This window comes from Mus caroli, chromosome 15 (assembly GCF_900094665.2).
Source record: "Mus caroli chromosome 15, CAROLI_EIJ_v1.1, whole genome shotgun sequence".
Classification (NCBI taxonomy): Eukaryota; Metazoa; Chordata; class Mammalia; order Rodentia; family Muridae; genus Mus; species Mus caroli.
In genome coordinates this window covers 59,945,551-59,962,771 of record NC_034584.1, presented here as the reverse complement: position 1 = coordinate 59,962,771, position 17,221 = coordinate 59,945,551, and the positions used below count along the sequence as shown (strand labels likewise).

The following is a 17,221-nucleotide window of genomic DNA, read 5'->3' as shown; positions in this document are numbered from 1 at the left end:
TCATTTCATGTTCCATATGTCCCACTGTTAGGTGTCTTAGCTAGAGTCACCCTCATAGACTTCCTAATGCCTCTCCCAATCCCAGGTCCCTAGTAAGTCCTAGCAATGCCCTCTGGCATATTATTTCAGTGTAAATTGAAATACAGAAGTGTAACATGGGCTCGGGGAACTGTCAAATCGCTCGCTACCTTGGAGTTACAACAAAGTCTATTTCTCTCATCTAAAATAAGGATGTTGTCTTTCCTCCTTTTTCCAGGATAACTCTCGTACAGCCTTTGTAGTCTCAGCCTGAGTCATTCCTTCTCATTAGGAGTATCTTTGGCTTGACCATTTAAGTAAATGAGGCTTCAACTGTTCTCTGCTCCATTTGACCTGCTCCTTTTCCTCATTGCATTTGTCAGTGTTGCCTATTTTGTTGTTTAACTGGTTGTTTTTAACCTTCCTTGCTCCTTCCACATTTGAGAAGGGAATACAGCCCTGTTTATGCTCAGATTCCCAGCATGGGAGCATCATCTGTTCTAAGGGTAAAGAACAGAACAAACAAATGCAGTTTTGCTCTACTGCACTGTGGGGTAGGATGTGTAGGAAAAGGGGCTTACCAGGCTCTTGAAAACCTTGATGAATGAAAGCAAAGCAGGAACTTGGCAGGATTTCACTATTTGTTGGTAGCAAGTTAGTTGAAGAACCCAGGCTTGTTACTTCATAGCTTCTCTGTGCAGCATATTTTCCTACTGAGAATCATGGCATCTGGGAGCAAAATGGATCTTTCTAACACTCAGTTCAGCAGCATATAGTTCATCATTTACAGGCCCCAGAGAGATACCTTATAAGTGTGTACCAGCTCATGCAGAGCAATGGATGGAGAAACCAGAACTCAGAGCTTCTGCCTTAAAAGGTTCAATTCAATCATGCATAAACAAAGTATGTGCCTGTGTACCATCCCCCACATTAGCTTAGGCAGCTTTATGCTTTTCTCCTCTCCCTCTCAAAGAGCTCTACTTGGAACAATCAGCTTCAATAGAGGATTCTTGGTTCCTCTCTAGGCTCTGGCTTATCAGAGACCTGTGGCTTCTTGGTAGAAATTTGCCTTCCAGCCTGGGGCCTCCTCGAGACTGGTCTAGACAGATATGGAAGAGTGGCCTCAAAGGATTTGAAGTTGAATGTTAGTTGCTGTTGATCTTTAGATGGCAATGAGACGTTATTAGTTGACTTTCAAAGCCAGTTAAAGAGGCAGTGAAGCAAGCTGTAGCTACAGTGCTGAGGAACAGAAAGGGCTCTGGTCTTTGCTCCTGCTGAGAGTATATCACCATCTCCTGTTACCCAGGGCTTCTCAGAAGATGCCTGAGTCATCATAACCTTTGCAAATGCTCCCACCTCCACCTATCGAGGCTCCAGTTCAACTTGAAGAGCTTGGCACTTTCTCAGTGAGATGATGTTGACATGAACAGAGGCCACAAGAAAGACAGTTGGAGATGCCAGTGTGGAAATGCTGCTCTTCCTTTTTGGGGGGATCAAGAGATCAGAACAGGGTAGCAACATGGCTTAGGGTTCTTGACTCACTGGCAGAGTAGACTCATGGATCCTTTGTGATAGGGATAGCAGGACTAGAGATGGTCACAGCCATTACAGCCATTACTGCTGTTGTCATCCTTAGTCAAAATCACTGTCATCATCCAGCTGCAGCAACAGCAGCAACAACATTATCACCATCATCGTCATTACAGTCAACATCAGCATCTCCATTATTATTCCCATCAGTGTTATCATCATAGCTGAATCGTCATGACCGTTACCATCATCACTGTCATTACCATCACTACCATTTTATCACCATCAGAACCACCTTCAGCAACAAAACATCCCAACTCTATTGTCACAATCCATTATAATTATTACCACCCAGCACGCTCAGCATTGACACCATTCTATTGCCACCACTGTCTTTGTTACTGTTGGTACAAGCTATTTAATGGGTTCTTATATGCCATGTTCTGTACTAATGAGCTCATTTTCCCACTCCATGCCATATGTCTTGCATTTCAGAGTCACAGAAGGGCAGGATAAATGTAAAACCCATCTCTCATCTGGAAAGGGTCAAGACAAGATCCACTCTCGAAATTTCCTTACCTCAATGGATCATCACTCTATGTAAGACTTTTTTCTTTGCAAGGTTTATCACAATTATAATCAAATAGCTACTCCTGTAGTTACTACACCAGACTGGTTTTAGCAGTGAGTGAGGGCTCCCTTATTTATGAATCTCTAGTGCCTTGCTGAAATTGCCTACCTGTGGATTCTCAGTACCCACAGATTTCTGGAAAAAATTCCTAGGTCATCATCAAAACACATCATGATCCTAAGAACCCTCACATGTGGATGGAATAGATTCAGTGGAGGATATAAGAGGGGTGATGGGACATATGCAGCCACTGCAGAGATACCAGGAAAATGCTCTTTACTCTATTGTGCAAAGATCTAACTTTGGCAATGCTTTAAAAGTGACACATTTAGCTCTACATGAGAGGTATGCTAGGGAATAGTTACTGAGCTTACAGAACTCTAGAAACTAAAGATTTCCTTACAACTTACATGGGTGCCATAGATGGGATTTGAGTGCTTTATGGGGAAACATTTTTCTTCTTGGATATCTTTCACAGAATCCCTTGTTCGAGTATTTAAGTTATGGTCCCATAGAACCCTGGACTGCCTGCCAGATCACCTGTCTGCATAGGCCAATACTGAGTGACAACAAGCCTCATGTAACCACAGTGAATTTGTGCAACGTCACAGCATATCTTTCCCTGGTCAGCCACAATCTCCAGACTATAGAAAGAAATAGCTTGGCTGAAATTCGCATTTCATTTCCTGTCTTCTTGTTGAGAAGATTGGACACAGATAGGCCTTTTATTGCTGGACAGAAAAGAAACTGTGACATCAGGGACAGAACACTGTTGAAGATTGAGATATCCACAAGCTAAGGCATCCAGGACACCAGGTAGCATCTATTCTTGGATGTCACCTCTAGTGAAAAGAGGATCTTGGCAGGCAGTAGCTTTAGTTTTAAGACTATCTAGTTTAAGAATATCTAGTTTTAAGAGTTATTTACTTTTTACGAGCTTCCTGTATAAGTCACACTTTGATCCTCCTGTTTTGACCATTCAGGGTGAGCTTTGGGCTATTTCCTATGACAGCTAATGTCATTGTCATCTTGGCTTGATTTGAAATCATGTAGGAGACACTGCTGGGTGTGTCTGTGAGAGTATTTCCATAGAAGTTTAGGAGGAATCACCCTGAATATGGCCAATACAATTCCATTGGCGAGGGTTTCAGGGTAAATGGGAAGGAAAGTCTGGCAAGCACGACCATTCATCTTTCTCTGTGGCTTAAACATGACAAGCCACCTCACTCTCCCACCACCACGTCTTCCTATATGCTCAAACCGTGAGCCCAAATAAACCCTTTGTTCTTAACTTGCTTTGTCACAACAATGAGAAAAGTAATAGAGCATCTTACATCTTTATCTACCTGTACAAGCTATGGGTCTACTACTACAGCCCAAGCTGATAGAAAACTTTTCTGGATGCATCCCCCTACCCTACCCCCACCCCAGCTTGGTGTTGAGGGTATAGATTATGCAAACTGCAACGTGAACTTCTAAACACAACTCGAAGAAGGCATTTAGTGTGATGTTGTTTCCAGAATATGGAGTACTGAGTAGTCTTTTAAAAAGGCTGATGCATAAAAAGAATGAGTAAATGTTATGATGACTGAATCACTGATTAAATGAAACAAAGAGAGCCATCACCTCCATTGAATACAATTGCACATCATTAGAGTGAGAAGGGTACCTGAAATGAAAAAGCAGGGCAGTCCAAGCCATAATCATGTTGCCATATCAGCAGGTTGGATGGACACCCTGTTTGCACTGCTGTAGGCTTAGCAGGCTCAGACAGAGAGGTCAGCTTGAAGATAAAGTCTGCAGTACTCTGCACATTTGCCTTGCAGAAGTACCTGTGATGCCTGTTAATTGGAAGAGTACCTGCTCATGGCTCCACACCCATAATCCCAGTCCACAGGATTACACCCACACTGGGATGGACCCCTGTACACTCTTACTTCTTTGGACATGTGTTTATTCAGTCATTTATTTTAGTCATTTATTCATTAATCAAATTTCCACAATAGGAATGATGAGAGCTCCTAGACAAAAATGGCCATATGACACACACACACACACACACACACACGAGATTGTGACCCACAGTGAAAAGCCTGTGGGCTTGGCAGGCACAGAAAGGAGTCACATGAGGAGAGGAGACCTTGGAACTAAAGTACTTGAGATGGACAGAATTTGCCTTCTGCTCACAAATGTACAGTATTGCTATAAATCCATTGGCACCATACTGTGTTTCAGGCCTGCACTAAATAGGTAGACTCTGCTTCTAAAATAGTTGAAAGAGAGTCAAATGTGACAAAATTTGGCAATAAATCTGGATATGATGAGGAGATAAGGTACCAGCTCATGAATAAAACTAGATAAAAATCTGTGTTCAAGTCATTTAGTCATGTTCAGATTGTTTATGTCTGTACACTAAGAGCTACTTTACCACTTTCTTTGTAAAATGAGCATGAAGAAGCAAAAAAGCATTTCTATTCTGATTTTGAAGTTAGTTGTCTGGCAGAAACAAACACAAACACCCATGGGGCACTTGGGAATAATGAAATAAGACTGGACATAAAAGGAAGAGAAGGGCAAAGAATAACAAAGAAGAGGAAGGTTTGCAGGGGGCTGGCAAACTCTAGTTTCTTTAAAGGGAGCAACTGCTATTCCTAACTTCTGCCAGTGGGGAGGGGCATAGTATAATCAGACTTGGTTTGTCACAAGACAAGGACTTGATGTGAACTTCCCCCAAGTTTTAAAATGCCTTGTCAGCCAAATACAAGAAGCCCTGGATCTGCCTGAGGGCCGCCCACTGGCCAGCGCTGTGCAGTTCCCCTGTCTCCTTTCTGATACAACACTACAGAAGGAGAAAAATCTGGAACAATTCATTGGCAGTTTCTGTGATGACAACAGGAGCAGTGGTCCTTCAAAAACATGTCAAGAGATGGGGACAAGGTCAGGTTTTTATCATGAATGAGAAGTGGAATTATATCAGTGTTTGAAACTAATTAAATTGTGAGGTAAAGAGGCAAGGAATATGAGAGCATAGAGCAGGGTGTGTTGAAAAGATGGTAAAGTCTTGTCCATTTGAATTTATGAATGACTTGTGTTTTACTTTCTTTTCCTATTGCTGCAGTAAAATACTTTGACAGAAGCGACTTTATGGAGAAACAGTTTATTTGGCACACAATTATGTTATAGTGTGTCATGAGGGAGAGCCAAGAAATCACCAACTTGATGGACCTAGTCATATATTGCACAAAGTCATGATCAGAGGGTAATGAATTAATGTGTGCATGCTTGTGCTCACTTTTCCTAGTTTTATACAGTTCAATATCTTTTGCCTAGGGATTAGTGCCACCCACAATAGGCAGGTCCTTCCAACTCAATGCAGTCAAGATAATCCTCCACAGATATGCCACAGGCCACTGCCATCCATAAAAATCTGTCACTGAGAATCAGGTGATTCTATAGTATGTAAAATAGACCATTAAAACCAACTATTACAGTGAGTAACAACTGAATTTGGAAAGAAGCGATGACAGAGCAAGGAAGCAGAGCATTCCTGATGAGGTTCACTAGAGTTTTGCTTCAACATGCCCACAATGGAATGGGCCACTGTACCCAATTTAGTTTACAGCTCTGTACATTTATGAATTAATTTATTTTTTTTCCATTCATTCATTTACTCGTTTATTCATCAGCTTTCCATGCTAGGAATGAGGAAAAAGCATTCAGACAAAAAGACAATTTGGGGATGCAGCAAGAGCAGAAAAGATGAAGTTTCATCTTTTTACTCTCTGGTACAATCTGAAGAAAGAGCAACAAAGCATAGGAGAAGACACAGGAGGTCTAGGAGAAGAGAACGGGCATGAGAAGAAGCCCTTAGGGTTGAAGCCCTTGAGATGAAGAGAATTTGCCTTCAGTTCAAGAAGAGCTGTAATTCTTCTTACTTTGTAGTTGAAACAGACCAAATGTGCTGCCTTCCCAATGTTGTCCCCTCCATTGAGCTATACCAGTGGCTTTTGACTAAGGTTACTTCGACAAAAATACCAAGCTCTGGAAAAGAAGACCTTTCCTGCTATGTTTGATGGTTTGGCTGGCAGAGCCGTCTCTCTCTCTCCTTTGTATTCCTCCTAGACAGAGCTGTGTAGTGGAAGTTTCTTGGCTGGCAGGAATGTTCCATGTCTTCTCTATCCAATATGGTAACTAACCATCAGATACTCCCGATGATTGAGCTCCATGAAATGGGGAGTAATTAATTTAAATTTTATAATGGAATATGGATTGTGGCTACTTTATTGAAGGACAGCATCTGACCCAGGTCCTGGCACATTGCACTGCAGGTCCTCAGTGCAGATACAATGAGGGAAACCTTTTATCAATGCTCAAAATTGATACTTCTCCTTAAAAGAGTCCCCAACCAGCAGGCAAACCAAGCATCTTGGAATCTGTGGAGACAAATTACATTGTCTGTCATCTGGATCCAAAACAAAAAACTCACTTTGTTTGGATTTCTGGGACACCAGGGAGATCTTCTGGGTTGCCCAGTTTGAAATCCTGGTGTCCATGGATGAAACGCTCAGTTGGTGAATGAAGGAGAAACTGTGAAAGAGGACTTACATCGTAGACAACTATTTTTGTTGTTTTACAAACCTAAGCCTTTCATATCTGTAAAAGCCCTGTTCAGAGTTTGTCCTGCCCTTCACTTTATTTACAAAAGTCACATTGAGACCCACAAAGAAGAACCTCGTGCAAGCCACGTGGCTTCTTGATTAATGGTAGGACCAGGGCTTGAGCCCAGATCCCTCAAGTTTGCTGTCTCCCATCATGTTACAGGGGCTTTATAATGTTGGAAGAGGAGCTTATTTTACTATGGTTCAGAATATTTACTGGGCTCACCCTGCAGCTGGACCCCATTGTCTCTTTCCTGGCCCCTGCAGATGTTCTCTGGGTTCAGCAGAGGTTTCCACTCTCCCTGCTCCCATGATAAGCCCCCAGGAAGGGAAGGTTCTTGGAGAAGCTTGGGAGCTCTCTTTGCTACGAGGTTGCAGCTGTTCTCTTTTGTCCTGAGTCACTGTTTCTTCTGGAATCAGCTCCCTCCATGGCTGCCTACTGGCAGGAACAACTCGATTTTTCTGTGTCAATATCCTCTCAACAGGAAAGGTCATTTGTTGACAAATACTTTGTATACTCCTGTGCGCTCAAATAAGAAGGCTGGGCTAGCCAGTGAAGCTTGGGGTGACTCTGGGTTTTCCACTAATAAACCCTAACATCAATAACACAGAAGTGAGCAGCTCACAGGTGGAAAAGCTATTCCTACAGAGCACTGTGTGCTGTATAGCTACCCAGCAACCTCTGGGTAAGCGCCACAAATCCCTCAGCTTTAGATCCCTCAGAGGGCGTGCAGTTCTCTACACCCACACAGGCAAGAGTATGAGCAGGACTTTGCATTACTTGTGTGTGATCTTGATGCCTTCTCTATATCCCTGATCTCCTACCTATTGTAGAATGCCTTCTTTCTAGGCAATAAGAAGAATTATTGTGGAGGAGAGCTGTAAAGGAGTGTCCCCTGCCCCCTGCTCAGCACAGCAGAGATCTTTAGTAAATCTGAAAGGACGAGATATTGTAGAAGATGAGTTTCTCTAACCCCCTGGCTCTCTAGGCCTCACCACTCAAAGCTTCCCTTTACCCAGATCATCTCAACATAGCCTCAGACTACTTCCATCTTCACTGTCTTGGATTGATTTTTAAAAGATATTCAGCTAAGATTCTGACATGAATTTTATGAGCTTTTTCTCCTGGTAAGTGCTTTTTGCAAAGCTCATTTTTATTCTGTCAATCTTCTAAGCGCAGCCTTCTAGCATAGAATCAGCCTCCACTTCGTCAGAGCAGTGTAAATTAAGTATTTTGTATGTGCCAGACATGAGCCTAAACACATCAGTTACTAACCTCACCACAGTTGATCCTGAATGCCTTTACCTATCGCATCTGGGTTTGCTCTGTGACTACCTAACTGCAAGGCCAGCTGACTTCAAGACCTCTGTGGAGACTTATGCACCCTGGGGACAATGCTTTGTTTGAAGAAATGTGTTGGTTGACCAATGTGTGTCTTCTGGGCTCAGCCCACCCTCCATGATGTAGCTCTAACCATACAATCTTTATACCTAAAATCTGTTTATCCACTGGATGTTCTCTGGATGGGTATTCAGAGTCTTCCTACATTGGAATTACATGTGAATTCAATGAGAAATACTAGCTTTTAAAATTCCCTTATAAAGTAGAAAATAGGGGTAGTCTACATTTTTCACAGGCAGAAATGCAATGGGAACTTCTTTCTTTTTGCAAGCATCGAGTGTGGAATGCATTTCAATCTCACTTGAAGTTTTATGGCCAGATAGTTGTGTAACCCTATACATTGTCAAATCTGCATGTGATCATTTTAGAGAGATGGCGCTATGGGTTGTGCCTGAGTCTTACATGATGTAATAGGTGATAGGATTAATGGCTGTGAGATGGGATAGTGAACTGGAGGGTAAGCCCCATAAGCCACTAGGGATAGAAAGTGCTAACATTTCTGGGCTAGATGACATTTAGATGGCCAGAGAGAAGGTAATTGGGACAGTGTACTCAGCTTCAGAAACTGGCTCATGGCTTTGGGGTTCCCATTACAGGGCACATGGTAATTGTCCTTCCCTGGATGTCCCTTAGTTGCTGCTCTCTCAGTTCCTCAAGTGTAAAAAGGGGTGATGAGTAATATATCCTATGGATAATGTACAGAAAGCAGGAAGCATGCCCAGTGTGGAGTAGGTGGTTAGCAAGTGTTTAAGATGCTAGGTGCTGAATTTGTAACTTGGGAAAGACCATGTTGACTGAAAGATAGGGGGCAGTATGACAAGTGGGACAGACAAAAGCAGCAGTAGAGTGGAGTCTGCCCTGTGACCTGGGATAGATGGTGAGCAAGCAACAGTGTGGCTGTAGGCAAAGAAGTCAACGGTTTGAAATCTGGAAACAGCAATAGGATTACAGAAAGTATAACCAGTATATAGTGAAGAGAATCATGCCTTGCCGAAGAGTATTGTGACAATCACAGTAGGCAGTGACCTCGAGAATCCAAGTGAAGACTGTGCTTTAATTACTATGCTGCCTGGATTAGACATTTCCAAGTTATAAACACTGTCACATGACTCACTTCTTCAGATTGCATGATCGACAATCCCAGAATTTGCAGTGAAAGCATAGTGTACAGTCCTTTGTGAAACAGTTGTAACCAGGTGTTAGGACCCATAGAAATGTTCTCCCATATTGATCTTTCTTTATGTTTCTTGGAAATTGATTTGAGGAAGGAGTTTGATTTTATACAAGGTTCCTGTGACATTGTAACAGCAAAGACTATTGAAATAACCCAAGTCACAAAATGAGAAACTGTAGATTAGCTATATCTGTCTCCACTGCTGCTCCACTTTGAGAATTTTCAAGGTGCTGCATTCATGGATATAGTGTTATGTGGTTGTTGGTTCTGCATTTCCAAAAAGTACAAAGTAGGGAAAAGCTTGTGTTATTGTGCTTAGGAGGAAAAACAAAAATCAAGGTGCACAATAGCATATTCTGCGAATCATCCAACCATGTCTATACCTAGAAAATCTACACATGCAAAATGCATGAAATGCTAACATAGCCAGTTAAAGGTAGTGAGACTTTCAGTAATGCGTAGTTTTCTTTCTTCTCTGTATTTCTGTTTTCTATGCTATTTATAGTGAGAAGGAATTACATTTACAAAGGAAACAGATCCTCTGAAGTGTTGACTTCTACTTTTCCTGAGATACTTTCTCCTGATTTTGCAGTTATGGAGAAGGCAAAATCTGACTGATATCATATTAATAAGGCCAGGAAATCTGAAAATATTTCACCCAAACTTGTTTCTTTTCTTATACTCCCTCCTTCTGGACATTTTTATTGAGCCATAGGTTAACTCATACTACCAGGGCTCAGAGAAGTGAATGGAAAGGCTAGCTGGGTCTCAAGTCATGAGAAGTTGAGAAACTGCTCAAACCTTACTTTAAATGTGACAGAAACCTCTTTACAAAGAGATGTTCTTATCAGGACACCATGGTAGATGTCTATAATTAAAACCTTTTCTTATAAGGAATAGACAATCTGTTCTTTTATTTATCATCAGTTCAGTTCATCATCAGTCTGTCTATCCACTCATCCACTCACTCATCCATCTATCCATCCATCCATCCATCCATTCATCCATACATCCATCCACCTACTCATCCATCCATACATCCATCCATCTTTCCATGAACTCCTTCATCCATAGATGGACCACCTGTATCCTATCCATCTATCTATCCACCCACCCACCCATCCGATGTCCTCTCATTGTGAATAAGTGCTGGCTTCAAAGATGACCATATGACTTTCAAACACTCCTGGTGCTTATCAGAAAGGCTTCTTGAAGGAGTTGGGTGAGATAAGGAAGATGAAGGAAATTCCTATTGAAGGCACATCTTGAGGAAAGGCTTGTGGTGATAAACAAGACAATTGGTCCAATGGCTTGACCCTCAGGTCCCGTGATGAGATGCTGAGCTGCGCTGTGAAAAGAAAAAGATAAAAAAGACTCCAAGAACAAACTTGAAAAGTACAGCCAGTACTGAAAAATAAAAACAATAGATAGACCAGCAACTTCTGACCCCTTAATACAAGGATTAAACCATCATCCCTTTTGGTTCAAGAAGATTAGAACCAGATCCCATGAAGTGAGGAATGGGTTACTTTCACAAGAGGGGTAGAATATGTATGTTGAAGAGCAGGAACAGTCTGTATTCTAACATAAAATATTTTGTTGGTCAGCGTTCCTGATCCTCTGCCCTGAGACCTGGAGCAATCACCTTGGGTAGTCTTGGGTGATGTCCAACCTCACCCAAATATCAGAGTCAACTGACCATGAACTAAGAATCTTATTTTAAGATTCTTTGGGCTTGGCAGTGGTGGTGCATGCCTTTAATCCCAGCACTTGGGAGGGAGAGGCAGGTAGATTTCTGAGTTTGAGGCCAGCCTGGTCTACAGAGTTCCAGGACAGCCAAGACGACACAGAAAAACCCTGGCCGAAAAAGAGAAAGAAAGAAAGAAAGAAAGAAAGAAAGAAAGAAAGAAAGAAAGAAAGAAAGAAAGAAAGAAAGAAAGAAAGAAAGAAAGAAAGANAGAAAGAAAGAAAGAAAGAAAGAAAGAAAGAAAGAAAGAAAGAAAGAAAGAAAGAAAGAAAGAAAGAAAGAAAGAAAGAAAGAAAGAAAGAAAGAAAAATTCTTTGGGGTTGGGGGTGGTTTACAGGTTGTATAGAAACAGAAGCAGCTGAACACAAGTAGCTGTCAACAATAAACTTTAGTTGTGTGGTTGGTTTTATAGTCAGTAAGCAGAGGAAGGAAACATAGCCTGAGACACTTCTGCTCCTTCTCCCCTCTCCCTTTCCTTGTTTCTTCACTTCTTCATCTGGCAAAATATGTATACAGGTTAATATGTTACTTATTAAAGGACCAGGTGAGAAGCATTGGACAAGACCAGTATAGCATTATAGAAGAGAGTGCAGAATTATGAGACACAGACACTGTAGACATAAGTGCAGACTTGTGGCTTCCTGGATAGGTTGAAGTCCACAAAGTTCATAGCATAGGCATATGTGAATTTTGAGGTACACAGTATACTCCTTAACACCATTCAGCCTTCTCCTTTGCTGCTGTAAAAGATGAAGCCCTGAGTAGGGGAGGGTCTGTTCTGGAGTCTAGAGGAATCCAGTTCTCCTAGCCTCACTGCCCTTTCCAGTTCACCCACAGGAGGATGCTTGTCCAAATCCATATTTGCCCCTCACATTAGCAGATCTCCTGTTCTGCTGCTCCAATGGCACTCTTCATCATGTGCACCTGCAAGGCCTCGGGGACAAAGTGGAGAGGCAGCCAGCCAGTGTGTGGTGTGGCTCTACCTACTCCAAAGTTCCAATGAGCTGCAAGCAGCAATCCTAGAACAGTGGGAGTGAGGCCAGGGAACATGTTGCCCTCATTCTTGATTTTTTTTTTAATTTAACTAGGACAGTGGATGCAGAATTGTCTCTGGGAAGCCTCTTGCTCTGCTTTCCAAATAGCAAAACTGAAAGTAGACCAAAATTGTGGGAGAAATGGAAAGACCTTGTAGGTAAAGGCAGCAGCTGGGACCCAGAAGCCTCCTAGCATCTAGCTTTATTCCACCAAAATGGTTGTGATACTTTCAATATGTTTGTCCACCCTGTGATGGCTTAAGGATGTGAAGAATTTAACTTAATACATAGAACTAGAGAGATAGCTCAGGGATAAAGAATATTGCTGCTCTTTCGGAAAATCTCGGTTTGTTTCCCAACACCTAACTCTCAACTGCCTGTAACTCCAGCCCAGGGAATCCATTTCCTTCTTTTGGCCTCCAAGGCTCCAAGGCACATATCCAGTACACTGGCATACATGCAACCCAAACACTCAGACAAGCAAAATGAAAGTGAAACTGTAGAAAATAATTTAATGTGGTATGTGGGATATAGTAGGCGCTCAATGAGTGGTTGTGTAGTATATGTATAGCCCCAAATGCTTGTACACATGTGCAACATTAATTGGACTCAGTGTGATCTCTCTCTCTCTCTCTCTCTCTCCCTCTCCCCTTTTCCCCTCTCTCCCTCCCCCCCCATGTGTGTGTGTGTGTGTGTGTGTGTGTGTGTGTTTGTGTGTGTGTATATGCGCGTGTGTACGTTTAGGTGCAGATGCATAATTATGCTATCCTGACAAACTGGAGAGGAAAAAGGAGTGAATTAGCAATGTACTTGGACATGTTCTTAGACAGACATCATGGACGGTTTGGTTTTCTGGATTAGATTGATATATGACCATGCTGTTGAAAGCCATAGATTATATACATAAAGTTAGAAAGGATGGTTTTGGGGTAATTGGAGGAGATAAGGGGATAGATATGATCAATATAAATTGTATGCATGCATGAAATTTTTCTATGAATATATATTAAACTGACATTATTTAAGAGTTATGCTCAGTCCTCATATTAAATTGCATTTACTCTTCTTTACTTAAACAGGGAAGTAGATTTTACTAGGGTCTTTCCTTGGAGACATGGATGCTGGTGGTGCCATACAGGTAAGAAAGGAAGGAGTTAGCTTAGGTGACAGAGTGGAGACTCAGATTGTCTGCACTCATTTGTTTATGGATTCATGCATTCATTCACCTAGAAAATATGGTCATACTGTGTTTAGAGGTAACAGATAAATAGAATAGATCCCCTTCTCCAGAACTAACTAGTTTTATATAATAGAAGAGAAAACACAATGAAATGTGTTACCATAAAGTAGTAACACAGAAATAGAATCAGAGGCCAACCTGGAGAGGGAAATGGGTGAATTGTCTATACCCTTGGGAAAAGGCTGGATACACTAAAGGTTTCCTGGAACTAGGCTGATGTCTGAGCAATGTTGGAAGGCATGGAGGCCATTTCAGACGGAAAGTGTTCAGAGGTATGTCACAGACTGACGGAATGGCACTCAGAAGCAAGACATAGAGTCAAGAAGTGGTACAATAGTGTCAGAGAAACCAGACAGCATGTTGCTGCCTGCTCATAAACTCATGCAAAGGAGGCTCAGACCAGGGGCCTGGGTCACCAAGATCAAGAACCTCTGCAGTGTGTGAATATTGAGTTCTCTATGGGGAAATGACATCATGGGAGGCCATGATTCCATCAAAATTCCCACTCAGATGGTTCTGAGCTGGACGAGCAAGTATAGATGTGCATGTTGTCTTCCTGTGCATGCTGTTTGATGTCTGAAAGCCTCCCCTGTGTGGGAATCACAATTTGACGTACCAGTCGGATCACCCTCTGTTTGACATTTAAATAAAAGGTAGAGCCAGCTCAGTTCTGTTCTGCATATGCTTGGGGATTCAGTGAGCTACTTTTTCATTCTCACTGACTCCCCACCACTCACTGAATATTGGGAAATGAGGGAGTCAGGCAGATGTTTCTCTGCGCACCTGGCTCTGAGTTTCTGCTCTGGTGAATCCTGTAGCACCTGCTTCACCCATTCAGTCTCCTGCTCTGAGGTCTTCCTAGGCCCTGGTCTTGATTGCTCTACAAATCTTCATTATGAGGCTTATACTGTCTACTTGGGGAGGCTGAAAGCTCACTGATGTAAGAAAATATCTCACAGAAAAAGAAGAAGAAGGGAGGGTTCAGTTTCAGACATTTCTGTCATTATTGTGGGGAAGATAGAACAAAGCAGAGGAGCTCACATGCTAGGGTAGCAGAGAAAGATAGAGGGAGGGAGAGGTTGATAGGAGAATGGAGAGGGAGAAGAGGTAGACAGGTAGATAGATAGATAGATAGATAGATAGATAGATAGATAGATAGATAGATAGATAGATAGGCAGGCAGATTGGTAGAGAATGTTGGCTGATGTTTTCCTTAATTTTTTTTTTTTTTTTTTTTTTTTTTTTTTTTTTTTTTTTTTTTTTAAGTTTGCTGCATCTAGTTCCCCAGACTATGAGATGGTGCCATCGATATTCTGGGTGAATCTTCTCCCATCAGTTACTCCTCTCTGGAAGTACCTTCCCAGGGACCTCTTATGCAATCACATTGACAACCAGGATGAACCATCACAGTGGGTATTAGAAGACTTAGGAGAAATGAACCATTAGTAAACTAGACAATAGTTCACTAATCACAGACATTACCCATCCCTTTTGTTTAGTTAATACAACTCTAAGAATTTCCCAGATTTTTTCAAAATCTTCATGTGAGTCCTTTTTCCCTGTACCTATCACAGGTGTCTCACTCTTGCATCCTGCTTTGTTTGCCTTCTGAACTATCACGTCATTCCTCAAGCAATGCTCAAGTTATTGTCAGGATTGCAGGCCTGGACAAAAATCAGACAGACATAAAAAAGGCAGATTTCCTTGCTTCTGTGTTCTCATCTGTATCACATCTGTGATCCAGATGTAACCTTAGCATTGATCCCACAGTTGAGGCTGGCGAGTAGTGATATCAGGAGAGAATCTGCCAGTCTTCACAGATAGAGGCCAGCATGAGGAGGTTTGTCTGTTTATCCCATTCTCCATGATGCCCTTTTGTCCCTTTGTCCATATAACGTAGGTCTTAAAGAACAGACTCTGTTTACCCCTGTACAGATTCGAATGATGTTTCTGGTGAGTAACAAATCCTGAATGCATGCTTGGAGGTATAATGGGAGATGGTGTTTTCTGGAAATTTAGGTAGGTTAGTTTGGATCCAGTGGAAATAACATTGGAGATACTATATTGTGTGACAAGGAAGCAAGATGAACTATTTAAGAGCCCAGATGACATGATGGGTCTTGTGTGACATTTTTGTTTTCGTCCTGTAGGATCTAGAATTCATTCATGAAATAACAGTGGGGTAGCTTCCCTGAGATGCATGTGTGTGTGTGGTTGTGTGTGTGTGTGTGTGTGTGTATGGAGACAGAGACACAGATGGAAGCATGAAGCCTAATGTGGCCTCAGAAATGAGGACAGATAGGAGAGGAGAGGTGGGCTTCAGGGATGGATTTGGTCTCAGGATATAATGTTAAGGAGCATATATCGGTTTTAGATTAAGCCTGAGAGTTCTGAAAGGCTCTTAGTGGCATGCCAAGTTTTAACAGAGTGAAATAGCATGACAAAGCTAGGATTAACCAGGGCAGAATAAATAGGTCTAGGCAGGGTAATATGTTGGCAGGCTCCAAAAGAGGCTGGAAACTTGCTTTAAGAAAAACACTTATATTCGCCACTAGGAGTTCCCATGACTGACCAACTTCTGAAATGACATCTTTTGAAATGAGATAATGCATTTCCAGACAACTAACTGCATTCTCAGTGACCCTAGCCCTCAACATCGTTGCCACTTGAGCTTAACAAAACAAAACATGAAGACCATATGTCACATTGGATCACTGGGATCTGAAATCTCTGTGGATGGGTTTCACAGTCTGTCCTGTGTTTGGTTTGGTTCGGTTCAGTTTGGTTTGGTTTGGTTTGGGTTTGGGTTTGGGTTTGGCTTGGTTTGGGCTAGGATCATTCATTTTGTTGCTTAGGCTGGTCTCAAATTCACACCTATCCTGCTGAATCTATCTGCCCCAAAGTGCTGGAATTACAGGCATCCTGTGAGGTTTTGCTCACTCCTACCCTCAGCTGCTCAGTATGACTCCAGTCAGGCAGTGATAAAGCCACTGCTGACACTCCTGTGGAAAAGGAGGAAGGTGTCGACAGTGTAGTGAGAGAGGGCCTCCAACAGGTCAAGTAAGCAGAAAGCGTGGGTGGCAGAGAGGAGCCACAGGCTGTGAATGTGGACAGGCTGCACCAGGCACCAGTGCTCATTAGTTTTCTGTTATAATTAAACAGCAGCTCAAGATCCCTTATCATGTCTCCCCTCTTCTGCTTGGTGACTGTACCTCCAGAGGCACTGGATCTGAGCAGGGGGCTATTAGCAAGTGCTGGGTGACCTGCCAGACCTGCACTCTGGCTGCTTCGCAGGGTAGTGTGAGGTGATCCCATTTGGCCTCAGAAATAGGCGGAGGGAAAAGAGTTGTCAGGATTTCCCTGACTACAAGTGGGGAACTGGAGGAGCAGAAGTGACTTGGCTGGGGCCAGGAGGGAACTTGAGTATCTGGATTTGGGTAGCATTGTGACATCAGGCAAACCTTATGACCTCCCTGAGCCCAGCCTCCACATCGGTATAATGGCAGCTAGGTCGTACTTGACCCACAGGACAAAGCCAGTCTTGAGATGGAAAGATAAGAAGAGCTCGTCACCTATATGGTCTCAAGTACTCCTGTATCTCCCATTGAGCAGATGAGCAAACATGGGTCTGAAAGTGCAGTGACTTGTATACAGTCATGGGTTTTGTAAGTGTGATGCAGCAGGTCTAATGATGTCCCTAGGACCCCAGAACAGCCTTAATCATTTAGTAAAATATGGAGAGAGAGAGAGAGAGAGAGAGAGAGAGAGAGAGAGAGAGAGAGAGAGA

The 17,221-nt window shown here is 42.4% G+C and overlaps 1 protein-coding gene across 4 annotated transcripts in view; it reads left to right on the top strand.

Moving 5' to 3' along the window:
* Positions 1 to 17,221, top strand: part of Kcnq3 (potassium voltage-gated channel subfamily Q member 3) — a 277,993-nt gene that overhangs the window by 117,093 nt on the left and 143,679 nt on the right. Inside the window, exons 1-3 of one of the 4 annotated variants that reach the window (XM_029469948.1) lie at positions 13,274 to 13,332; positions 14,701 to 14,843; positions 15,335 to 15,387. The exons of 1 other annotated variant lie outside the window; for it this stretch is intronic. In XM_029469948.1, the coding sequence (XP_029325808.1) occupies positions 14,831 to 14,843; positions 15,335 to 15,387 (66 nt within the window). In that variant the 5' untranslated portion in view covers positions 13,274 to 13,332; positions 14,701 to 14,830. Of the gene's footprint in view, positions 1 to 2,066; positions 2,149 to 13,273; positions 13,333 to 14,700; positions 14,844 to 15,334; positions 15,388 to 17,221 lie in introns of those variants that run through there. 2 more of the 4 variants (XM_029469949.1, XM_029469950.1) reach the window with 2 other exon arrangements.